The sequence below is a fragment of the Alligator sinensis genome, unplaced genomic scaffold (assembly GCF_000455745.1).
Source record: "Alligator sinensis unplaced genomic scaffold, ASM45574v1 scaffold84_2, whole genome shotgun sequence".
Taxonomy (NCBI): Eukaryota; Metazoa; Chordata; order Crocodylia; family Alligatoridae; genus Alligator; species Alligator sinensis.
The window spans coordinates 329,387-356,618 of record NW_005842247.1 but is presented as its reverse complement, the minus strand read 5'-3'; the positions used below and the strand labels follow the sequence as shown (position 1 = coordinate 356,618).

At 42.2% G+C, this 27,232-nt stretch overlaps 1 protein-coding gene across 1 annotated transcript in view; it reads right to left on the bottom strand.

Moving 5' to 3' along the window:
• Positions 1-27,232, bottom strand: part of PAN3 (poly(A) specific ribonuclease subunit PAN3) — a 126,230-nt gene that overhangs the window by 40,617 nt on the left and 58,381 nt on the right. The window contains 4 exon segments of the mRNA XM_006027488.3: positions 878-935; positions 1,872-1,976; positions 3,957-4,204; positions 17,848-17,998. Of these exon segments, the coding sequence (XP_006027550.2) occupies positions 878-935; positions 1,872-1,976; positions 3,957-4,204; positions 17,848-17,998 (562 nt within the window).

Sequence of the window (27,232 nt, the reverse complement as noted above, 5' to 3'; positions counted from 1 at the left end):
TCCTGCCTATGCAGGGGGTCGGACTCGATGATCTATTGAGGTCCCTTCCGACCCTAACGTCTATGAATCTATGAAAGTTGAGAACACAAATGATGTTGAACAGAGAAAAGCTGGAGTTGTTCTATGTATAGCTAAGGATTTAAGGTTTAAAGGAAATAATTAAAACATGCAAAGGAAAAAGTAAGCAGCAGAAACCTAGCATCTGTGAAGCATTTTTCCCAGATGGAAAAGGTGAACTACTGAAGAAAATGTATTGGTTATTAACTACTCTAGCATAGTAAGATCAGGCCTAACATTACATGAGAAATCCAATTCAAGAATAGCTTTGTTGTATCATGCTATTAATGTGGTTATAGAGGTCTATAAAATCACCAAGGGTGTGCAAAAAGTGAATAGGGAACTGCTATTTACCAAGTCCCAAAATACTAGAACTAGGGTGCATACTGACTGAAATTAGTGGGAGACAGGGTTAATATGAACAAGAGAAAGTATTTCTTTAATGCAGCATGTAGTTAGCTTAAGAGGTTCTAGAGACAGATAATAGACCCAGGTTCAAAAAGGGATTAGACAAATTTATGGACAACAGAGCTATTAAACAGGATAGCTGGAGAGGTTTCCTTTGGCATCCTTAAACCCATGATGGTGAATATCAGAGAGGGTATGACAGAGAACAGAACACTAGATATACTCTTCTATTCACATGTTCTGCCTCTAAAGCATCTGCTCCTTCACTGTCAAAGACAGGACACTAGGCTAGATGGACAATTGGTTTGACCCATTATGGCACCTCTTACATTCTTATGCAATATTAAGTGCATAAAAGACTTAGCTATTAATAAGCACAAGCCATTAATATTGCAACTTTCTAGTTACTTACCAGGAATATCAGCTTGATCAATCTGAGCCATTGTTATTAAATGTCTGTTGATCAGCTCCTGAGGAACAAATTATTTTATGTTTTCAACTTTAAGGCTATATATAATTGGTTGATCATCTTTGATAAGTTGACATTATAATTCCTTTGAAGGGCCAGCTTCCTATACTGGAATAGCTAGCTGATGTGAGGTACTCTGAAAAAAAAAAGTTACCAGCCTGCAAAAGTTACAGACTAAACCTATGGTTTCCTTCTACAGAAAGGTCATTCATAAAAAGTGGATTGAGGCCATGGGAAGCCACCTCAGAACTGCTGCTTCTCAACAGATGGAGACTAGTATCAAGAAAAGTATTTTCCCCGGCCCTAAAGAAGTCTGAGGCAGAAGAAAGAATCTGTGAAGGTACATTAACAAGGCAGATGTCAGCAATAGGGGCTTAATATTAAGAAGTACCAATAATCAGAGCAACTCAACCGATGCTTTGCATCTTGTTGCAGGAAGCAGGCAGGTATATGGAAAATCCTGAGGCACAGTTAACTTCATACCCAACTTTGTACGAATTATATATACCAAAGAAATAGAAATACATATTCTGAGCATGTGAACATGTCAGTGTATGTAAAAGCATATACAAAATCTTCCGTAAGTGAAGATTTTCCTAACTCCATTTCACTTAGTTTTATTTTAGAATTTGTTTAGAATACAGCTAATACCTCAAGAAGTGTTATGCACACAAATTTCAAGAGGCTATAAAATACTCATCTTTAAGCAAACTTTTGTCTTCTAGTACACATTCCTAATGAAGGTACTGCATGTAGAAGGCAATACTGTTTTACATACTTTTGTTTTTTGGTACTTCATCTATTACATGATTATATTTAAATACTGCCTTAGCAGTTTTAGAGTAGTCATCTGTCTTCTACTGATTGTGGCATTCTACTTTATTTTAATAAAGGTATATGGATATTTAATTTAGATTTGTACACTATGACAACTTACCTGTCTGAGTTCATCTGCCATGAAGAAGGAAGGTGCATTTGCTTTTGGCTGCATATAAGCAACATGAGGTGCAGTTGGAGGGTAAATATGATAGTTTGGAAATACCTAAAGACAGATACATTTAAATAAGACAGGTTTTCTTTAGAATTGGAAAATTTACCATTTTATGTTTATTATGAACATTTCCTGATCTACTGAATTTTTTAGTATTGAAGTAGTATATACACTACAACTACGCGTGTGATCAGGGACTTGCAAGGCAAGCCATACGAGGAAAGGCTGAGGGACCTGGGCCTCTTTAGCCTAAGACAAGGTTGAGAGGGGTCTTGATAGCAGCTTATCGCTGTATCAGAGGAGTGCATCAGGAGCTTTGTAAACGACTGTTCACTACGGTGCCCCCGGGGAAGACCAGGACCAATGGATACAAACTCCTGGAAGGCCGCTTTAGGCTTAATACCAGGAAAAACTCCTTCACCGTCAGGGTGTCCAGACTGTGGAATAAACTCCCTCCAGAGGTGGTGCAATCACCTACCCTGGAGGTTTTCAAGAGGAGACTGGACAGTCACCTCGCTGGGGTCGCTTAACCCCAGTTGTCTTCCTACCTAGAGTGTGGGGGCTGGACCCAATGATCTGCAAGGTCTCTTCCAGACTAACAATTTATGAATCTATGAAACTTTATCTACCTGAACAAATTATAATTTCCTAGGCCTCTGGAAGGCCTGGAATAGATTCCCTCCAGAGGTGGTGCAAGTGCCTACTCTGGACTCTTTTAAGAAACATTTAAGAAGATACTTATGTTGCTGGGATCCTTTGACCCTAGCTGGCTTCCTGCCCTGACTTGATGATCTCCCAAGGTCCCTTCCAGGCCTAATGTCTATGACATCTATATTCACTACTAACATAACCTTAGAATAACAAATATACTAACTGTCCTTTCCCCTTCTTTTGTAAATACAAGTTTTCCTTAATATGGCAGAAATGAAGATTATCTGTACACTCTTTATTAAAAATTACTTAAAAAAGAAAAGCAAAAACAGAAATATTTTTTCTGATCTTTCAGTTGCAATAATCTTAGATGTAATGCCTAAATATGACAATGAGATTTGAATTAACAGTACACTTCAGTTTTCCATGAGTATTATCCTTCCTTATAAACTGTGGCTAAATTAAAGAATTAAAAAGGAAAAGAACTTCCAACAGGTTCATTTAACAGTGTCATTTAGGTGGCATTCCTTAGTTGTCATCAAAACACTGCTAGTCTTTAGTCAACCTCTTACCAAAATTCTGCATGAAACTATATGTACAAATTTTCTATTTGAAGATCCCATGACAGTTTCATTCTTACCCATGCTGTACATCTTACAACATTCTTTTATGTTTCTCCCTCACCATTGAAGTATTTTAGCATTTTTACAGTGGGTCAGACTCAGAAACCTACTCCTAATTGCCATTTTTGATGAGCCACAGTGCTCCATTTAAAAGAGCGCTCAGCACAGAGGTGAGGAAACAGAACAGTATAGAACAGGGGTGTCCCATGGGGGCCCACCCCCAATGCCAAATCATCTGTCCTGTGGGGTTCCCTACAGGTCTGGAAATTTGGCAGTGGGGGAACAGTGGTACCACTCCCCTTCTGCCAAATTTCTAGACCTGTAGAGAATCCCAGGCCCTGTGTGCTGGTTCAGGCACCTGATGCCAGTGTGTGGGGGTGGGAGGGTGTGGCATCATGCCCCAGGGCCCGATCCCCACGTATGGGAGCAAGCCGAGGCTCACAAAGGCCAGATTCTGGTGTACAAGGCTTGATCTAGCCCATGGACTGGCTGTAATCCCTCATCTGGCCCACAGGGCAAAAAAAACTTGAGCACTAGTACACAGCATGAAAAGAAAGAAAAAAATCCTGCTCCATATCACTGTGATTAATCTTGAATAATGCCACCCAGCCTAAGAGCACAGGGTAACAGCTTCTGGGCCAAATTTCAAGAGAAAGCAAAAAACAGCAAAATGAAATACGACTCAAACATCTGCATTTTAGAGAAAAGCTAATTCAATATCTCCCTTACAGAGTAACTGCAAAAGAAACAAACGTACCATTCCTGTGAGGGGTGCTGGAGTTGTATCTGTGTAGAAATATGTTGTTCCACCCACAGTTTCCTTCTGGATCACCTGACCACTAGATGGAGGCTGGGAGATGGCGTTAGCAACAGAAGTAGAGGCACTAGTAGGCACCATATAATTTGCTGGATTAGGAGTATGACTTCTTCTTCTGGGAGCAGGAGATGTATGAGGAGTAATTTTAGGGGAATGAAGAGGAGAAGATCCTGCAGACAGTGACATTCCTTAGAAAAAAAAAAAGAAAAGTTCCTGAGTAAACTTTTGCTGTGTGGGAAAGACTAACTTGCAACAAAATAAAGCTTCAAGGCAGATGAGAATCACCTGCTATTTCTTTATGAAGATTTAAGGGGGCAGATAAAGAAACACAGCTTGAACAGGTACATTATCCAAGGAAGGTTCATAAAACAACACCTTCTTTTAAAAAGGAAGGAGGATAACAAATTGTACTGGGACCTTATGGCCTAGATTTAGGAGGAGGCATTAGGAAAATACACAGAATACTGTGTGTCAAGAGGGAATAGCAAAGGTATAAAAAATGGAGCCCTGAAAAGAAGGAAGAAAGATAAAATTTGAGTATGTTTGAAGGGGCAGACCTGATGTAATTGTGCAGACCAGTGGTGTCCCAATTCATCCAGCCCTATAGGACAGCTGAATGGTACAGGGTTGGGCTACAGACTAGATCTAGGCATCTATCTGGTTTGCAGGGCTGGAATTTGGTGATGGAAGTGTTAATTCTTGAGGCTCCCAGAGCCACCACAATGGCTGCTCTGCCTGGAGCCAAATTTTCAATCCCACGGGTAGCCTTGCTGGCTAAATGACATGGCTCTATGCTCTCGATCCAGCCTGCAGGGTTCTCCACAGGTCTGGAAATTTGGTGACAGAACAAGTGGTGGCAGGGTTAATCGTCAGGGCTCTGGGAGCCCCAACAATTATTGCTGCTACCACTCACCACACTGCCAAATTTCCAGAATCCAGCCCATGGGCTGTATGTTAGTCACCCTCAATATTAGAAACAATTAATTATCCAAGAAATCCAAAATTGTTACTTTGAATCGTCACACACAACTACAAGGCACAGTACCTGGAATACCAAAACACCCTACAATGTGTCGCTGATAGAAGTAGAGGAAACAAAAGCACTGCCAAGATCTGCTTCTCTAACAAAAGGGAAGCAGTTAACTTACATGCGCCGAATTTCCAGCCTATTTATGAACAGTATATAATAATTCCAAGAAAGTAGTGTTATTCCCTTTCGTATGATGATCAGATACATAAAAACAGTAGTCTTACTATAAACAAGAAAGTGATATATGGTTAAGGTGATAAAACCTACCATAAATTTGGGCTGAAATTTTAAAAGAAATAAGGATGTTCCATGTCCATTACAACTGATAGAAGGTAGATGTTCCTTCCTCATCTTAAAAATTCTTAGCCTTAATCAGTAAATTTATTACAGCAACAGGAACAGCTAATGGCACTGTACTGCATGCAAACTTTTATTATTATTTAGGTAGAAAAATAAACAACTACTCGTTCAAGATTTAACTGAGAGAGGCATAAGACATACAGCTACTCCCTACCCCGACCTATTAAGCTCTTTATGAATCTTTAAACCCCCCCCCTCCAATATTTGTTAGACATTTTCAGATTGTACAGCAGAAGTATAAATCCACAAAAATTCCAGGCAGTTTATTTTACTCTACTTAAACTCTTTCCTTAGAAAATCCCAATTGGATGAGTAGTTAAAGGTGAGTATTAGAGCTAGAATTTGGTATCGCTCAATCTAGGTAAATTACTTTCCAGCAGAAGTAACATGTCTAACTTATTTCCCATTATTTAACATTTGCAAATTTTATGGTTACCCATGTCCCTTTCTGTAAAACTAGTTAGTTTTTGCTTGGATTAAAAACTTAGCAGTGTGCAGCCATTTAGAGATCAGGAATTTATTTACTACATCTACTTTGTTCAAATAAGATGGCATAATATAGGAGTGATCTTTGTGTATCAAGTAATTAGCTGACTTGATGATACACAAAAATACACAAGTAATTAGTTCTATTATAAAAATATAGAATATAATAGTTTTTCCAAAATCATAGTCCTTCTCTATAACTATGCCATACCACAATCTACATTTACCAAGCATTAGAATGAGTCAAAAATGTAATACAGATTCTAGGCTGGTGAAATTTAGGCCATGTTTCAATTCTATATACCTATGGAAAGCTAATGTTAGCTTTTTTTTCTTAGCCAGTTTCCATTAGTTTGGAATAATGCAAACTTTTCTTAGTTTCAAAAGAAGCAAAAGCTATTTTTGAAGCAAGTATTCTGATGATATTATTCAAGCCATTTGAAAAATATGCAACCTAACTTCGGGTAAAATATCCGATGACCAGGGAAGAGGTATTTATAAAACACATGCACAAATAATTCAGCCCATCTACTTCCTTCATCAAAAGTAGATACTTTTCAAATAACAGAGAGATTTCTTCTGCAATCTTCCATATCTTCCAAACTTAAGATCAGCCTTATTTTTAATATAACCTTTGGTGCATTTTCCTCTGTTTTTGAGCTAGCATGGACTAGTTATATTTTCTAGGACTTTTTCCTTTTTATAAAAAACAAGGGAATGCTACATGAGCCAAGCTAGTCTTTCTTCTAGAATGGCAGCTTAACTGTTGCATTGTATATTTTCTTTTCTATAATAAAAAAATATAAGTTAGTGAGAGGGACTTTGAATACTAGGTTTAATGCTTTGAAGTACTAATGGGTAGAGACATAAACCTTCCACAAAATCAGAACTGAAATTAGATCTAACCTTTAATTGTTAGGTGTTTTCTGGTTTAAAATATTTAAAACATTGCCTAACTTGTTCTAGCTTGTTCCAGATGTGATCGTTACAATTATGTCAACTAATTAAACAACAATTTATGATGAAACAAGCTATCACATTTTGTTTGTATGCCACAAAGATTTTACCATTAAGAAAACTGGCATTCACTGGTGCTTAAACACTTACCACATATTACATAAAATAACCTAAAAAAAGAACTGCCATGAACATTTTTTAAAATTTCCTCCCATACTAATGTGGGCATAAGACAGTGATTTTACAGCCAGGCAATATTAATATTAAATATGGCAGGAAAACCAATTAAATAAAAATCAAAGCAACTTCCACTTCAATAGGACTGCAAAAGTATTGTGGACATTTTAGTCTTGGAAAGATAAGACAGAAATAATCTAATGCGTGTTATTTTATGCTGCACAAACACCATTTTAAATTAAAAATGTTTACTACTAATGATTTAAATGTGTGCCAAAGTTACTGTTTCAAACAGTTTATTAAAAAATAAAACCCTCCTTAAAGGAAAGAAGAATGCGACTGCAGAGCCTGGAAAAGGAACTGCCACTCTGAAGTCTAAAATAAGACATCTATAAATAGCATAAAAATCAAGTTATACCGTACTGTATATTTCTTGGTTTTGGTTTAAATATAGTTCAGGATCTGTGTTAAAAGTTTGCTTTGAACATCTATTGTAAGTTTCTCAAAACCATCCTTGTGAGGCCTAGAACACTTGGACCCAGCTGTGGTTACACCAGTTTCATCCATTTCTCAATATTTATAAGATATTTCCATTTGCAGTAGTCAAAAAACAATGCATCTGAAGTTTAAGTTTCGCTTGTTTAACAAACGGAGAGAAAGAGGGGCTGAGGCAAGAAAATGGAGATTATTATGCAACTGGGCAAAATTATGCCCACTCATCAAAATCTCAAATACACTTTCAGAATTTCAGTCAAGCACTTTGGCTTCTAAGTGTGGTTACCTTCTGAAGAATTTGGGCCCTTCCAGCTTGATGTGAATAAAGTGGTGGAATAAGTGTCAAAGCTAGATATAGCCCACATACCGAAATGGTTAGAAAATGCAAGTTCTGGTCAGAAGTTCTCTTTACCATGCTGGAACAGCAGAGTTATTTGTTGTAAAGAGGTCTGCTCTTAGTATCACTGGTAGTTCCAATATACCAGGGTGTCAAGGGTCACTGGTTTTCATGTATTTATGCAATTTCCATTTCAAATTAATATTATGCAAAAATCTAAGTAGTCATAAAACAGTTTCAAGCCTTCATGACTACAAAGAAAATCTTCCAAACAAAAACAGTTGAATTTACGTAGTACTGTCTTGAGTTGGACAATCTGAAACGTTAATGTAAGTGTGTGAACTACATTAGCTTCTGTAGGAAGGTGGAGGGGCTAGCTTCAAGAATATAAAAGTTACTATCAACTAATAATATCAATAAAAATGGAAGAAAGAGTAGACTTATTCCCTCCAGGAGAGTCATAAACTGAAGATTACTATAAGAAAAGAAAGAACTAGGAAAGAATACTACTACTAGGAAAGTAATGAAAAATAAGGTATAAAAATTAATGTCAGAAATGAGCATGTTTTCTCACTGGCTGACACTAAAAGCAGTAACCCACCCCCAGCAACAAGCAATAACTAAAGGCCAGGTTGTGGGACAATTGCTCACATTATTAGAAGCCTGGTTTCAATAGCATTGTATTGATCCATGTGAGTAGGGAATTTTGCAATCTATGTCTACAAGTTTCTTTATTTCATATATGCTATGGTTGACCCTTGAACCTTTATATAAAAATCCGGCATGCAAGTGAAGAAAACACTACCACCACTTCTATCTTTACTATGGAAGACCATTTAAAGGTCTAACCCAAAACTAGTGATTAAGAGGCAGTGGGGACACTGAGGAACTTACAGTCAGTATGCCTTTCTTGATCCTCACTGACAGAAAAAGATCTTATCTACTAGAGGGCAGATCTAGTGAGATAGCTTCCCATTCTTTTCTTTGTTTTTGTCAGTCCTAGTTAACCACCCCCAATGTACTCAAAGCATCAGTCAAATCTTCTGGTGAGGTAAGCCACAACACAGACTTCTCTCGTTTCATGATTAGTTGCATTTAAATTTATGACTACCGATTACCAAAGCATACAATATTTCTGGGTGAAAAACAAAGATTCAGACTGCCCAGACAATAACTGTTTGTAACCTGATTGGTAGACTGCTGGTGACGTGCATAAGGGCTGATGGGTCACATGTCAAAAACCTCCTTATTTCCATGGGCTAATTCAACTTCCCATCATTTAGTAGATAGCTATGAATTTATGAATTAAAGGGAAAGTGTTTTGTTTAACAGTGATTCAGACTTTTCCCATGTGGCTCAACTACTAATCCAGGTATTGGCAATTTCTAGATAACAACTAAGTTTTTAATTAAAATCAGATATGCTCCTAGAACTAGTATTTTTTGATAGTAAATAAGAATTTATGTTCCTTTTTCTGATCTTAAAATCATGAAAGAGCAGATTAAAGGGGGAAAAAAAAGAAAAAGAAGACTACTATACATCTATTAGGGCTCTGCAAAATTTTGCCAGGTGTTTCCTTTCGAAGCTGTTTCGATGTGTTTCAAGCATGAAACAACAAAATCGAAATGAAACGGAAGGCTTTGGAAGAGATTTGAAACTAAATGAGAGCACTCGAAACGTTTCGAAACATTTTGAGTTTTGAAGCCAGGCTTACTTAGCTTCAGTGCTGGTCCCAGAAAGCAGTGGCAGCCTCCTTTCATCCAATGCGCATATCAGGGGGCCCACACCTCCAGGAGGGCTGCGGCCAGGGCCGTTCCTGGAGGGGGAGGAGGGGGAGGGGGCGCAGCAAGGTGAATTGGAGCAACCGCCCTGGGTCCCGCACTTTGGGGGGGCCAAGTGGAGCCAGGCAGAGCAGCGGTGGCGCAGAGTGGTCGCTTTGTATCCAGCTGCTCACTACTCCCCCCTCCACCGCCAGGTAGCTTTCTCAGGTCCGGGATGAGAGTGGGGGTGGGGCCCCGCATGGGCTGATTTGCCTCAGGCCCTGCACCCTGTTCGGGTTGCCTCTGGCTGTGCTGGACTCCTCCCAGGGGTGCCGGCCCCTGGATCTGCACACTGGATGACAGGAGGCTGCCACTGCTGCCTGGGGCCAGTGGCAGCAGCAATCTTCCCCAGTGCTGGGCGCAGGCTGTGCCCAGCGCCTGTCCCAGGCAGCAGCAGCAGCTGCGTCCTGTCTGGCAGTGCACAGATTTGGGGGCCCACAGCCCCGAGAGGAGTCCAGCACAGGCCCACAGCCCTCCCAGGGGTGCGGACCCCCAGAGCTGCGCATGGGATGAGACAAAGCTGCTGCTGCTGCCAGCAAGTGTCACAAGTTTTGTTTTGAACAGTTTGAAGTGCAGTGACCCAGACACCTCTGCACCTATCTTCTTGAAACATGGCAGGCTTCGTGCCCTTAGAAGGGGCTACCATCCTTGCAATTTTCATCTGAATCAGGCAAGAAATGACAAAGTTTTCGGCATTTTCATGATTCCCTATTATAGCGTATGGGTGAAACACTGAAATGCGTCAAAACAGCGAAACAGTTTTGAGGAAATGAAATGGAACAGCGTTTCAAAATGAAACGAAGAAACAAAACACTGTCCCTTTGAAATGGAAGTCGAAACACAACGGTGCTGTTTCGCACAGCCTTAATGCCTACCTCTATGAAAAAGAACTGGTGATAGGTACACAAGTATTTTGTCAGCATATATTCTCTGAACATCCTATAAAATATGCCAAGAACACAGAGTATCTTAAAAATGATATTTACTAATTAATTTGAATAGCAAAATTCTGATAGCACTTTCAAACTACTGACATAATACTGTGCAGAAGTGTAAAAAACCCAAGTAAAACACCTTTTTATTTTATCCAACAATTGGTTTTTCTAAAGAAGGGAGAAGGAAAATGCTGATAATTGGCATGTAATGTTATTGTAACTGAAATTAAAGAGTAGGTTTTGCCCATAATTGCAATACATATTGCATAAATTAGAGCCTATATGCATATTTTGAGGAGAGGGCTCATTCGCATGTGAAATCAAGAAGTCCCTCTTTACTGCTAAACTTTCACTTAGGTTGTTTTTAATTTTTCAAGTTTCATTATAATTGAAGAAAATGGAAGTGACAAAAGTGAACTGAAAACCTGCACACTATGCATGTTTATAAATTTTTAATTGCCAGTGAACTACCAATGGTAGGTACTGTGCGTCTCAACCATGCAGTTGGTCAAATAAAGGGATCACACTCCTTAAAACTACCCTCACCTAGTTCAACATTCACATATGTAAATGTTGAACTCTTAAAATCTAACAGTGACCCATGCTGGCTTTTATTTTTTAAAGTATTTGATAACAAAGCTGACTTTCTACAAGAATCCTGTAACAATGCCTGCGATTGCTTGGTAATAGAAAGGTAATAGATTAACCAGGTAATCATGCCTTAAGTTGTGACACAGCTACACTTTCAACTAATTAATGGTGTGATAAAGCAAGCAATAAGCTACAAAGTTATTCTGCAAAAAGTGTGCAATAAACTTTTGTAGCTTGTTCTAATCAGGCCATTAACTGAACATGTAGCCAAGTGCTTCCCTGTGGCTGGAAGCCCCATCACCAACCAGCCACCAGCTGTTAGCCCCAAAGCTTGAAGTGGTGGCAACACTGTCAGCTGTGGGGCTTGCAGCATGAAGAATGTTACCTCCACTGGTGCAGGGTTTGAGCAGGTGGAAGCATTCTCCATGCTGCCCCCACTGCAAGTTCTGCAGCCCACATCAGCTACAGGGCTTGCAGCAGGGTCAATGCACAGAACACTGATCCCGCTGAGAGCCCCATCAGCTGTGGGGCTCACTGCTGCAGAGGGGGACCCCAGGATTGTGATCCCCGACTCCCCCTGCACTGGCGATAAGGTATGATAGCATCTAATGTACGATGCTACAATCCTGCCTCCTGCCATGCATGTACAGCACAGCAGGAGGCATGATTGCATAGATCATGCATTAGATCCCATTGGACCTTTACCTGCACATGCAGAGGGACCCTAACATTTGTAGTAACAAAAGGTTTAAGATATTGCTAAAACTGAAATATTATTAATACGTTGAAACTATCATATTTTCCTTCATGCAAGTTCTAGTCATCCAAATATTTTAGTGGTCTTAAAAATGTATACCACAATGGTAAGAATGCACAGGTTGTGCACAACCAATTTTATCCTCCTATCTATGTAGTGATCAGTGTCATGTTTCACTTGAAGTTCTGTGCTTACAATAATTGATTAATTAAGTGCTTTAAAGCTATTGTAAGCATTTGAAAGCAACTATTTAAAGTACATATTTTAATTAAAAACAAAGCTACCTTTTAATTGAGGATAAATTGTGTCTTTAGAAAAACATGATTTTAATGTTTTCCTCCTTTGGGACCCTTTGAAATCAATGGATGCTTGCTACTCAAAGAATGAAAAACAACCTGGGCGGGCCTTTAATTAGTTTTAAACTAATGTTGTAGGCTACTTGAACTGCATACACATTTGTGCTGTTTTAAGAAACGACACAAAGATTCTCTACACATTTTCTTCCTTATCCACAAATTTACATGTCCACTAACCACAACCAAAGTTTATGTCAATATAAAGTATAAGTGACAATGCTAGCAACAGAAGCAGTGAAAATCACATTTTAAAAAGATTAAGCATAAAACATCACAGAGGTAGAATATTAAACACTTCAGTGTCAAGTCATTCTTGAAAACTGAATTAAGTATAGGTCAGCTTATTAATTTAAGATTTGTTACAGACAAATACTACACATAGATATTTGCACTGCAACATCCCTAAGTACTGGAAAACATTTATTTTTATTGCAGATTTTCCATAATGCTTATTACCATAGTAGTTAAGTGCTTCCTGTCATGACCCAAGGGTATGATTTTGTGTGTGCTTCGGCACTGCAGAATTATTTCCCGCCACGAGGAGCTTTCTTTGCACGGTGCAATTCTCAGTTGCATAGAGAAAACCCCGGTGCAAAGGAGTTCCCGCCATTTGCATGCAAATTTGTTCCCGACTATTGGCTGTTTCTAAATTATTCCCATGTGGTGGCTAGCGATTGGCTTGCAAGCCGTATAAGAGGCTTGAGCGGTTTCCGCCCAAGTTGGAGGACTCCACAACCATCTCGTAGAGGAGGAGAAGGAGAACTTCACATCTTGTGAAGAACTCTAAGCGCTGCGGAGTCCAACGAACCCAGCGGGTGCCTTAAGGAGGATACAGGGGCCTGATCAACCTCTAGCCGCTCCCCGTCGCCGCCTGATCCCTCGACGTCCCCTTCCCTGCGCGCTTTCGTGGAGAGTCACCTTTTGGACTCTCATCGTGGTATCCAGAGCTCTTTCCGGGTTATTTCAAGAGGCTCGAGTTTTCCATGGGTCTTGTTCGAGCAAGTTTTCCTTTCGTTTGTAACTGCAACTTAAGCGAAGTTTTTCCTGCCTGCACCGCGACCATCTACGGTGTAAGTAAAATAATCTTTAATCAACCGCTATGAGTCCGTGCCTAATTCTAGTTCGCCGTGCCGAATTCCCTGACCCACGTGCCAGGGCTGCTGGCCACAGCCTGCCGCACGCCCCCGAAAGCCTCGGACCGCTCCCGGCCCGCACACTTCCAAAGTAATTAAATATACCTAACAACAGTGCTGCTCTTCTCCCTTTTCTACTAGGAAATCTTCTCCTTGAGCTGTAACTTAGTTTAGTCTATCTTCTCCTTTACTTGATTTTTTCTCATATGGTTGGGAATCAGGATCAGAATAAAATCAATAAGAATCAGAATAAAATCAATCTTGTTCCGGTAGGTCAACTCCATCTAATTCCCTCAATCTCTCAATGGTTTGGGGCTTCTATAAGTTTAAGTTCTCTCAGACCAGCTCAAGTCTGTGCAAGTCAGTTTCAATAGGACACGTCACTGTGAGCACTTGACCCATGTAGTGCAATCCATGGGTCAGACTGACAGGGCACTGGGGTTAGGAATGAATTTTCCCCTGGTCAGATTGATACAGACTGGGGAAATTTTGCCTTCCTCTGCAGCAGGGGCATGGTCTCTGCTTAGGATCTCATAGCAGCTGCTGAGGGGCTGCACCAGCTTGGAAGTGAGGGGTGACATGGGGAGTGAGTGGCAACAGCATAGGTAGGGGCAGGGCACCAGTGTGTCAGGGCTGCTCAGCACCACAAAGCACTGGGGGGTCGGGGGGGAAGAGGGAAGGCAGCTGCAGCTGGACCTGCTTCCTAGTAAGCAAAGAAGGCAGGGGGAGGTCTGATTTTCCATGGTAAAAAACAAAACAGAACCAAAATCATATGCCAACATATACAGGTATTTAGAATTTATTTTATTATAATGATTGAGGCACTGGTAGGCTTCCAAGTTGTTCAAAAATTGTAAATATATCAATAAAACATTTTGTTCAACTGATACACACACACACACACACACACACACACACACACACTAGGGGTGTACCGATAAGAGATTTTCTGGCCGATACTGATTATTCACCAGGCATATCAGCCGATACCGACCCGATAACTGGTTTACAGGAGCACAGCTGGGCAGCGTGAAGAGCAGCTCCCTGCAGGCAAGCCTATGGAGGTGAAGGGGAAGAGAGGAAAGAAGGAGCACTGGGGGGCAGATCGAGGTCCCCCACAATGAGAGAGGGAGTGGGGCAGAGGCAGAGGGTGGAGCTGGGTGCGCTGCCCCGCCAGGGCAGTGAATGGGAATCTGGGGCTGGGATAGGGAGCGGGATGGAGCCACAGGCAGCTCATCCAGGGGATTAGCATCCCGGCACTTAAAAATGGTGGCAGGGAAGCTTGAACTAAAGTTTGTCAAATGAGCTTTAGTTCAAGCGCTGCCACCACCATTTTAAGTGTGGGGATGCTTTTAGGAGCAGAGCCAAGTGGGTTGAGGGCAGAGGCAGGCTGCCTACTGCAGGCTCAGGACGCTCCGCCCTGCTGCCCTTGCCCCAAGAACCCCACAGTGGCTGCGCCGTGTCCCTGGCCAATCCAGCGGGAGGAGGCAACTCACTGCCCCCACTGCTACTGGTCTGGCAGGGGTGTGCAGCTGGTGTAACTGGAACCCAGGGCAAAAGGCAGCAGGGCAGAGAGCCCCAAGCCCACAGCAGGCAGCCCGTCTCCACCCTATGTGACAATCTGGGGAGGGGGGCACGTGCCCCCATGCCTTTCCCAGGGGTGCACAAAGCAGTGGGGAGCTGCCCCCTCCCCTGCGCCCCCTGGACAAGCCAGCCAAAGCTCCATCCCACTCCCCGCACTGGGGTCCTATTCACTGCCCTGGCTGGACAGGGCCCCCACTGCCCCAGTTCCCTCCCTCACTGTGGGGGCCTCGATCTGCCCCCTCCCCGCATCCCCCTCCCCTCCCCCATGCCTCTTCACGTCCACAGACTTACCTGCAGGGCGCTGCTCTCCACACTGCCAAGTGCTGCTCCCGGCTATGTGCATGTTGCGGCTGCGCGCATGCAAGTAGTGTCCAGGGGCCCTGGCCAGAAGGCATATTTATCGGTGACATTATCAGGTACACAGGCTAAAAAAAGCCGATAGCCAATAATGTTAATTTTCCTTCTATGGGTGCCCATCTGATATGGCACTGATATATTGGTGCACCTCTATACACACACACACACACACACACACACACACACACACACACACACACACACGTGTATAAATGATACTGGTGTTTCATTTTAATCAATCATGGAAATATGTAGATTTTGGAATTTTTTTTAACAGAACGTTGGATTTTTTAAAACAGAGAATGCTGGATTTTCTAAACAGAAAACCAGGATCCCTGATCATGAGTCTACTGGCAGCAGCAAAACCAATGGAATTTCACTATTTCTAGCCTGTTTCATGTCAACACCTGTAGTACTGAAAGCTAGAAACACCATGTAACGGCACTGAGATAAGGTCTGTATTTACTGACATAAGTAGGATCTTTACATACTACCTTTGCTTCTGTGCTGTGCCCTAAAAGAGAGAGGCCAAGTGTGATAAAAACCTAAAAGGTTAACAAAATGCGATAATTTCTAGGCAAAATAAAACATAAGTGACAACAGCGAGCATTTTCACAGTATTGATAGAAGACTGAAATTTATTTTTTGAGGGAAATCTATACAATACTGTGAAGAAAACATGTCAAAAGTCATCTCTTAAAGACATTTTTGATTCACACAAAGTAAAGGAAATACCAGAATCAGAAAAGAGAAATAAGAAAGGTCTATTTACTCTTTCCTCGAGGAGTTAGTCACTGAAGTTCCTATATTAAAGTTATTTATCCACTCTAACGTCAATGCATGAAGCCTATTTCTCTTAAGATACTATTTCAACTTTTAACAAATGATTGGTAAGACACTATAACATACGTCATCTAGGTTCTTTTCAGCTATATTTCCCATTAAAAAATGTCAATCCATACAGATCCTTTATTTGCATTGCTCTTTTCTTCTAATTTCACATCTTCTACTGAGGTGCTGAGAACAGTTTAGAATATTTAGATGGAACTTAAAAGAACTATCAGTCTCATAGTTTACGATATATTTTTAAATTTTGCATGTATGTGGGGGAGGTGGGGAGCGTGGGGTCTGTTACACAACATACATTTTCTGATGCACTGCAGTCCAAGACTTTCAAAGTTGTTAAGAATCAGGCTTCAATAGCTTTATTTAGTTTCCTAAATAAATGGCAAAAATTTCCATAAATGCTGAGAACCCATAAACTGAGGGGACAATGGAAACTGTTGGGGAAATCAGCACTTTGAAGAAAATGGGCTTGTGTTAATAAGCTGTACCTTATATGTAGTTTCAGGATTTGGGTATGACCATAAACTACATCCAGCTGGAAGGCCTGGTGGCAATATGGTACAGCTACTCATGGTGAGGTAGCTCCTATAAAATACCACAATGTTGCAACCTCCAAAATAAGACAAGCATAGGGTGCCTCCAAACCCTAGTTTCCACTGCTTTGTGGTTAGTCCTTGGTTGGAGAAAGGTTAAGAGGCACAACCCTGACAGAAACACACCCTAGATCAGGCTTTAGGCAGTCAGCAGCAGTTCTTATGTGTTTCTCTCTCCCAGAAGCTATAACCATGGAAGTACTGAATGTCTGGACTCGGTCTGGCCTTTGCATTCTGTCTCAGTGGTCTAAAGGGAGGATGGTAGGTCTTGGGCAGCCCCCATTCCTGCCTAGGAATAAATGTTGAAGGTCTTGGTGTGATGGTTGCAGGACTCCATGCAAGTGGATTCATCAGGCAGCTGACTAGATCTCTCATGCATACCCCATGATCCAAAGGATTGATGGTTGCCTACTACTGCTACACGTCGTTTCAGGATTTGCATGGAACATGGTTTTTAAAATTTGTTTTTTAAACCTTAAAATAATCTAAAACTAAATCATAATGTTGATGTAAAAAATGAGATTACACAATATGAGAGACATAATAGCAATGAGATTTTTTTTTTTGGGAGGCCAATGATTTTTAGGTCAAGGTCTTCTAATTTATTATGATGTAATTAGTTTCACTATTAATGACCATATGAAGACTTAAGAAAAACTTGTTTTATAAACACCATACACACTAGAAAGCATTTGTCACTGTGCATTAATATATTAGGTTTGTCTAAATCTACACCGCAGTACAGCAAAGAAGCAGAATAAATGAGCCTGTGGCCAAATTCTGTGCTCATGGAGGAGCTACACTGCTCCTGGCAGCAGGCAATAAAAGCATACCCTAAATATGGAAGTTATTTAAAGCTAATATACTTTTACTTACATTAATATTTTCCTGAAGTCAAGAACTAGAACAGAAATACATTTGACTTATGTAAACAATTGCTATTTTTAGCAAGCTAAATTTTAAACAGTTGTAGATGACTACTACTAACTGCATTGCAAATCACTATTTGCAACTTACCTGGAGCTAGTCCAGCAGTAGCAGGACTTCCCATGGAGGGGTGAGAAAACAAGGCTTGAGAGAAGGCGGACATACTAGACTGGGACACATTACTCAGCCTGGAGGTTGATCCTCCTTTAGGAATAAACTCGCTTGCAGTAGGATTTGGTGTCTGTTTAAAAACAAACATAGTAAGTTAATGTTTATTGAAAATGTGAAGATAATCATTCCTATTAAGTACAAAATATTTTTAGGCAGATTTATTTGGGTGGGGGATATTTTAAGAAGTTGCATAGTTTATTGACTAAAGCAACAAATAAAGGAAGATAAAAGGCATAAGATTTTAAAGTTCCTAACTTAATATTTTAAGTACTCCCTGGGGAAATATGCAATTCTGCACATAAAACATATGCATGTACATAACTTAACGTGGGCAGGCTCTGGGCCTCCACCTCCACCAAGCTCCTGACACTACAGCTGGGAGCCCCATGTGAAGGCACTAAGTGTGGGGGTGCATGACTGAACAGCTGCTGAGTGGGGAGGAAAGCTTCTGCTTGGGGAGGGGGCTTGTCAGTGGGCATGAGGGTGTGGGCTCACATACCCACCTCCCCATGGTGCACAGCTCCTGCCACCAGAAGCAGCAGTAGAAGCAACAGGCAGCAGGCCCACAGAGCGCTCATAGCTGTGGCTGACAGTGTCCCCCGGTGGCGTACTGCTCTGGCTGACTCCCGGGGTCTGCACATAGCAGCATGGAGCCAGTCTAGCTGGCCTACTGTTGTGAGCCTTCAACCCAGACCAGGCTGGTTCTGTGCCAGCACATGGGGCTGACAGCACTGCAGGCAGAAGACATGGGCCATGGGGCTGGGCCGGCTTGCTCTGTGCCTCCACATAGGGATTCCAGCACTCCAGCAAGAAGCCGGACGTGGAAGCACAAAGCCAGCTTAGCTTGATGGCACGTGACTCTGTGCTTCCACGTGCAGCTCCCCGCTGGAGTGCTGGAAGCCCCATGTGGAGGCACAGAGCGTACCTGGCCTGATGGTACGCAGCTCCCATCTGCAGTGCCATAAGCCCCAAGTGCTGGCATGGAGCCAGGCCAGTCTGGTCTGAAGGCTGGGCCAACTCTGTGCCACCACATGCAGCTCCAGGAGTCAACACATAATTGTGATTTTTTTTCTGATTTGATTCCCTGAGGTGTATTTAAGGCACTTTAGCAAGCTCACCTTATGAACAGTTAAGCAATGCCTTTACACAACACCTATGCAAAAGAGTTGTCAAAAACTATTCATCATATTTCAGAATAATGGACATTTGGAGAATTGAAACTTTGTGAGGGGAAAAGCTCTGCTGTTCCTGCAGAGACTGTAATTATACTATTTTAGAGAACTTACCTCAAAACTAAGAAACAGTTTCAAATTTAAGCTGTAAAAACCACTTCTACTAAAGAAAGGTCATTTCTGTCCTTTTCAAATAAGTCTGTGCATGCCCCCCGCCTTTTTTTTTTTTTTTAAAGGTTTGTATCCCTTCTCTTACTCCATTTGCATAGCACCTTTAACAAATACTTTTAGTGAGTTGCAAGTTGATATAATAGGATGAGGCAGGTACAGCTAATTACCATTCTAAAAGTAATACATTTGAACACTTCCTCTTTACAATAATCTATTTTTAATTTGTATTTTTTTAAAAAGTATACAGTTTACACCAAACTAGTAGCGGTGAGCAAAAATCATACTAATCAATACCCATTTATAAAAAAACAGGGAATAAAAAGTTAAGAGAAGGGAGTGAAAACAAGAATCCCATGAACATAAATTTGTATAACTTCAAGATCCTTGTGTGTAAAATAAAGTTCAATGTTACACGCAGCTGTCTGAATAAATGTGACTGGACTATAGAGGGGAAAAAAAAAAAAAAAAAATCAGCAGAACTTACATCTTTATTAGTCAGGCTGCTGACAAGATAATTCTTCCCAAAAAATACCTACAGTGATCAAATGTGGACCTTATTGCTTTTAAGTAGATTCAAGTTTTAAAAAAAATCTGTACATTTTAGAAAATAGATCCGTAGGTCATATGGTTTTCCACAGATGTGTGGGGGAGAGGGAGGGAAGAAAGATACTTGAGTTACTCATAGCAAACGTATTGAAATGGGGGAAATGATGACTATAAAACAGATTAAATTGAAGATTACAGGCAACCCCCGCTTAATGCAGTTTCAGTTAGTGCTATTTCACTATAGCGTTCATTTAAAATTGTTACCTGATTTCACTGAGCACTCAGCCAGTTTCACTACAGTGCTCAGTGGAATCATCGTAGTTTATCATATGTTGTATAATATTAATATACTCAAAATATTATGTTAATATTTGATGGGGGTCATTTTGCAATTGATCCAGAATGAACTTTCACTGCATTCCACACCAGTCAAATGACCAGGATAAATTCTTATTGCAAATAATCCGACCGTATCATCTATCAATCAATGTGTGCATGTGCCTGAATATCAAACAGCAGTCAACAAATGCACGAAAATGCATTACTATACCTGAACCAATAAAGAACTAAAGTTTACTGTGGCCCTAAAGAGATGGCCAAATCTGGCTAAGGAAAGCCACTACAATATAAAACAAAGCCTGAAAAAAATGAAAGGTATTTATTGCTGGCAACTGAGAAAGAAGACAATGTGGTCAGTTCAGTGATGAGACTAAAGAAAGAGGAAGCACTAAGGCAAAACAGAGTTTCCAAATATAACACTACTGCTGTCAATTCATCAGGCAAAACTATCTGGACAGTTTGAGAAAACAGTAAAGAAAAATGTGCAGAATAAAATGTAAAAATATCTCAGTTCAAAAACCTGACAGGAAATCAGTAGAAAAGAAACAAGCTTCCACTACTAAAAGCAGATCACAAACACTTTACATTCATAACCCTGCGATGACAGCTCCATTATGTTTATATTAAGAAAACCATACCACACAGACTAAAATAAAGGCAAAAAAATCCAAATAAGAGTTAAGAAAAATCTGATCAGCAAAAGTTCCGGATGGCAAGAGACAGAAAACTTCCAAAAGTTAAAATTGATTAATACTTTCATAATTTCCATTTTTAATCCATTTGATAACGGTCTATAAAGACTTCAGCTCTTAAATACATTCTGTAAACTTATACAACCGAAGTTCTGGTCTGACCAACAGCCAAACACCAGTTTTATCAAGAAAGAAGTATTTTAAATAAAGTTATTTTCTGATGCCTTCAATTTCCACTTCTTGAATATTTATTTATGTTAATCTAAATAAAATATCTAAACTAAGTGCAAGTTTATCAATATGACTTTCCCCACTGGCCAAAGAAGGGCGTTAAGGGCCATGTTTAAATAGGTTTCCAATTACAAAACAGACAAACAAAAACCCACAACAGGCCAGTTAACAGTCAAACCATGTATCAAAAACATTCAGAAAAAAGTTTGAGCCCATAACATGCCAGGAAAACAGATTATTACCATTCAAATGATATGGTTTAAGCATTCTACAAGGTCACAAACAGGTGGAAGTTTCTTACCACCATCATAATATTATGGCCAAGCATTTGAAGTTAAGTTGCTAGAGCCAGCTTAGTTAACACATCACAGAAGTTCCAAAAGCTTTTTAAAAATACATTAATTTCCCAAACTCATAAGCTTTCAACTACAGTACAGTACTTCAGTAGTGATTTTTCTTCAATTAAGTGTAATTAATTTACACAGTAGCTACAGTCCCGACCCAGGCTCAAATCAAAGCCACATCTCCCCTCCGCCCCCCAAGCCCCATTGCCTGCCCCCCGCCCCCACACTGCTTCCACTTACCCTGCAGGTCTGGGTGCAGTCCCACTCCAACCAGGGCACAGAACACATGCTGACTGGCCCCCACTCAGCCAAGAAGAAGTGTGACTTTGGCAGTGGCAGTTCTGGCCCTGGCTCTGATCCCAGAGCCAGGGCCAGGGCTGCCGCAACCACTGGTGCTGGGCCGGGTAGCAGCCAGAGCCAGCATGTGCTCTTTGCCCCAGGTCTTAGTGGAAGCCACAACTCAGAAGAAGTGGTGGCGTGGGGAGAAGGGGAAGATAGGGGTAGATGGGTGCAGGCAGGCAGCAGCAGTGAGGCAAGTGGGAAGGGGCAGGTGGCAAGCTGAAGGAGGGCGAGGGGTGGGGGGACAGATTACAGACAAAAGTGCAATAATTAGATGCTATACATGGAAAAAAAAGTATAACAAAATTTATATATTTTCCACGTGCAGCATTTAATTATTGGGGAATTGTCTTAACTTCAAAGTTGTCTTGGATTCAGATAAATACAGTAGCTTTCCAAGTGCAACTATACCAAGTTTCCAGATGCAAAGCTTAACTAAAATATTCATTCGGCTCCCTCTACATGTAACGTTTATACTGCATATATGGCAAGGGTGCTACCTGTGCACCAAAATTAAGGCCCCATTTTCATGGCTGGCTTATCATTTTATGATCTATGCTTCTAACCCTTGCCATTAAAAACATTATCTTGCAGACACAGGATCAAGGTAGCAGCTTGTACAATATACTGTTTTCAATAATGCTTTGCTTCAGATTAAACACTGCAGAATAAGGACTAACAATCAATACAACATGGGAAAAAAAGAATAACCTAGGCTCAGAAAAGGGCAAACAGAAAGAAAAAAAGTCAAAATAAATTTATTCTCTAGCCATTTAGCTGGAGAAACTAAGAGACAGTAATCAAAAGAATATGGATAAAAAGTATATTCTGCTATGTGAGAGAGAGTTCTGGAAACTCAATTAGATAGCAAAAGGAACAACACAACTGCCACTTGTGCTACAATCAGTAGATTAAAGATCATGTTTTCCTGTAAATGTTTCTACGCACTGCATTAAACAAATATAGTGAGCTTGGCAATTCAGTTCTGTAATACTTAGCAACATAACAATAGGTGGGCAAGCAGGGCATGAGCCCCAGGCACCACTTAAGGGGGGTTACTGGGTGGGGAATGTGTCTCACTTTCCTGTCCCATCTCCTACTTCTTGAACTCTGCACCTTCCCTGCAGCAGCTCCAGTGCAGGAGCAGCAGCCAAAAACTTGCTGCTACAGGGTAAAATGTCACCATCTTTTTCTGCTGCATTAAAAAAAAAAAAAAACCCAACAACCCCAAATGGTACTTTACTTTAAACTTTGTGTGCCCTGCACTGAGACCAGCACATGTTCAGAAGAGGCAGCATGTTAGTTGTATGCAGCTCACACATCTGTATAGATCGTGTGCTTTAGTAGGGATTTTTTGGCACTTTTATCCAATAGCTGATTGAATCAGCTATTAGATAAAAATGCCAAAGAAGCCCAACTGAAGCACCTGATCTATACTGATGCTGTGGAGTTGTGTTGAACTAATATGCTTCTGCTTCCAGTAAAGCGCACTTTTTTTTTTTTTTTTTTTTTTAAAGAACTCTAAGTGGCATGAATGGCTGATTGGCACCAGTGTCAGCAACAAGAAAGATGGTGACATCTCCCCCTGCAGCAGCAAACCTCCGGCTGCTCCTGCACCATGTGCCACTACCACACAGACTCCCTTCTAAAAGAGCTTACAGTCTAAATTGAGTCACAACAGTTAGGAAAAAATTGCACAGGGAATAGGATCAGGAGGGAAATGGTTAATAATTAAATCAAATCACTATTCAGTTCAAGGCATATATTTCTAAGGCTGATTTGATTTTAAAAATATAAAAGGGAATCAAGGTAAAATAGTTCTAATAGTTGATTTACTGTGGGTACCACAGAACAAAATCTTCAATAAGAAATAGGTAGTGGATTGACAAAACCATGAAGGAAGTTTGCTTTATGAAGCGAGTATAATGAAAAAAAATTATGCAGAGTGGAAAGGAGAAGGCATTCAAGCTAGAAGAGCAGAATGGTTACACAACAGAACAATGTATGACATTTATACATTAGTATGTTGTGGAGTTCTCAATTAAAGGATTCTCAGTTCAGAAGGGAGAAATGAAAATTCTTATTTTGTCAGGCATTTGTACATCTTCTCTTCAGCCTAAACAGCATGGTGTCAGAGTGCCTCAAACAGGAAGCACCTTTGGGAATTGGTTGGAGATTTGCTCTTATTGGAGCAAAAGGGTGGAATGGAGTTTGCTTAGTGAATTGCTTGTCATTTATTGTAAGCTGTAATAATATTCTCATTTCTCCGTGATAAAAGATAACATTTCTCTGGAATTCACATTGGTAGAAATTAGGGGTACACCGAAAGAGATTTTGGGGGCCCGATACCTATAGCTGATATTTAAGAAGGCATATTGGTCGATACCGATCCAATTTCCAATACAGCTGGTAAGTCCAGAGTGCTGGAAGGGGAGGGGGGAGGGAAGAGGTGTGGGGGAGCAGATCAATGCCCCCCCTCCCCCGCCACGGTGAGGGAGGGGGCAGGTGCTCCCTAGGTGGGGCGGGGGGCCAGAACAAAGACTCGTGGGGGTGGAGGCGGCAGCTCTTGCTGCTGTTTGCACCCCAGGAAGGCACAGGGGGGGCATGTGACCCCCCCAGATCTGCGTGGGGCTGTGTGGGGCTCTTGGCAGTGGCTGGGCTTGGAGCAGGTGCCGGCGGAGCTGGGAGGATGGTGCATCCACCCCAAATTTTGCCGCTGCTCCACTCCCAGCAGCATTGCCACCAACTGCCTGGCACAGCCCAGCTCTTCCCAGCACATGGGTGGAAACTGGGCATTGAGCCAGGGCTGCAGCTGGCAGTGGCAACAGCAGCACTGGGAGCAGAGCGGCAGTGAAATTTGGGGTGGATGCAGCATCCTCCCAGCACTGCTGGAGCTCGCTCCAAGCCCAGCCCCTGCTGAGAAGAGCCCTGAGCAGCCCGCTCTGCCCCACGCAGATCCAGGAGGCCCATGCCGCCGCGCCCCCCCCTCCCCCCGTACTGCAGGCGGCAGCAGGAGTGGAGAGCTGTGGTTCCGCCCCCTCCCCCCCAGCCTGGGCAGTGCCTACCCCTCCTCCTCCTCCTGCCCCCTCCCACACTGCAGGGGGTGTTGATCTGCTCCCCCATACCCTTTCTCTCCCTCCTTCCCCATCCACCACACCAGCTGGTAAGTCCTGAGGCAGCATTCCACACTGCCAGCTCTGCTCCTCATTGCCCAAGTGCTGCGCAGTGGCTGCGCGCAACACGGGCATTTATCAGCCAAATTATTGGCCCCATCGGGCCGATGTCCGATACAGCCAGTTTTCTTTATATCAGTACCGATCCAACATTGGACCGATGTATCGGTGCACTTCTAGCAAAAATCTTTCTGGGAAACAAAGTGTACAGACATTCAGTCTGTGCAGTCCAGCCTTCTCCCCCTATCTGGGGAAGATGTGGGGAGCAGCACCTTCTCCATTCCTCCCAGTCCCTGCTTCACTGCCCACAGAGGGGAAAGACTACCTGTGCCTTCTCCCAGACTGGGGTCTGAGGAATGGGCAAGAAGCAGCTGCCTCCACTCTACTCCCACAGCAGGGAGCACTGGGGAAAAGCTCCCAGCCTCTTCCTCAAGCCAGGTAGTGTCCAGTTTGGAGAGGAGGCAGGGTACAGCAGCTGCTCCCCTCCCTCCCAGACTGGTCCAGAAGGGGAAAGGCAGCAGCAAGGTAAAACACTAGCCCCTTCGCCAAGCCATCCAAGTCATCAGCTGGGGAAAGGGCTGGGGGGCTTTGCCTTGCTGTTCTCTTCTTCTCCCAGACCAGTCTGGGAAGGGAAGGCAGAACCTGGACAAAGCCCCCACTCACGCCTGAGATAGAAAACCCAGTCTGAGAAGCAGTGAGCAGCTTCTCCACTCTGCTCCCAATCTCTGAGAGGGGAGCATAAGGAGCAGCCGAGCAAACCCTGAACCCCTTCTCACTCCAAGACACTGATGCGAAAAGCAGGCAGGGGGCAGCATTACTTCCTCTGCTTGACTTCCACTGCTCCATGGCCCATGACAAAGCCTTCACCCACTTCACACACCTGTGACTCTGGTGAGAGAAGAGTAGATGCTTTGCCCCAGTACCCTTGGGAGAGCCTCCCTAAGCCCAGGCACTGGCCAAGCCAGTTTGCCCTTGCCTCCACTCCCCTCTTGGCACCCAGGTGGGTGACAGGACCAACAATATAAAATACAACAGGGCTGGGAACTGGGCTTGAGAATACTACTCCTGAGCCTACTTCCCAGTCCTGCCCCCCACCTCTTCCTGAAACTGGAGACTGCAGAGAAGCAAGGAGTTATGGCTGCTGTCCGCCTCTGACTTCTCATTCTAGGGACTCCAGTAAAAAAGGTTGGTAGGAAATTTGCAGTCCTGCTACCTTTGCTTGGCTCCCAGTACATGGGAGCCAGAGCAGTGCAGCAAAACACTCTGCCTATTTAATCACACCATATTCCCCAAAGAGTAAGGAACAGCAGGGAGCAGCTCCTCCCTTTCCCCTCCCTCCTGGGCTCCAGGAGGGCCAGAAGCAGCTGCCCCCCACACTGTCTCCAGACTGGGATGACCTTAGTCTTGGGATGGCACGGGAGCCTTTCCCCCAGCTCCACTCCTCTTTGTCCTCAGGAGGAGTTAATCCAGGAGAAAGTGTGCAAACGTTCATTCTCCCAAAAGATACTCCCCCAGGACTGGCTTCTCCTTGGTTGAAGTCAGCTTATTTTTTCTGCCAGAATCCCCACTTTTGGTCCAGGAGAAAGAGTGCAAATGTTTGTACTCTTCTAGTGTCTACCAGAGGAATGGTGATTCTCCTGGTAAAAACTGAACATTTGTATGTGGCCACAGGCACAGTGATCAAGAGAACCAAAATTTTAGCATGTGCACACAGCCAGTCATTAATAGAAGTGTAAATAAAACAAACATCAACAAAAGCTAATGAAGGTTAAGAGCTCCAAAGACTGATTTTAAGCAAATGTTTATTATATGGCTGTCTAATCACAGTGAACACGACTTGAAGATCTACAAAGCTTCCACTCTTGTGTTTCTCTGATAAATGTAATCATGGTGGTGTGGGAACAGCCACCACAAACTCTGTACACCAAGAAATTAGTCATCATTTTGTGCAAATCTAGACCAGGATACAGGCAATGATATTCAACCTATAAACAAATCTGCTGCCGTAGGTATTAAAGAAATGACTCAATTTGTACCTTATCACATATATTACACATACAACTGTGTAGTAGCAGTAGAATCAGCATGTATTTTAAGTGCTTGCCTGGTATACTACATAGTTACGTTAGCTCCATTCACACATCATAGAATCATAGAAGTAGGGTCGGAAGGGACCTTGTAGATCTTCAAGTCCGCCCCCCTGCCTGGGCAGGAGGGAAACTGGGCTCAATTGATCCCAGTCAGGTAGGCATCGAGCCGCTTCTTAAAGACCCCCAGGGTAGGAGCCAGCACCACTT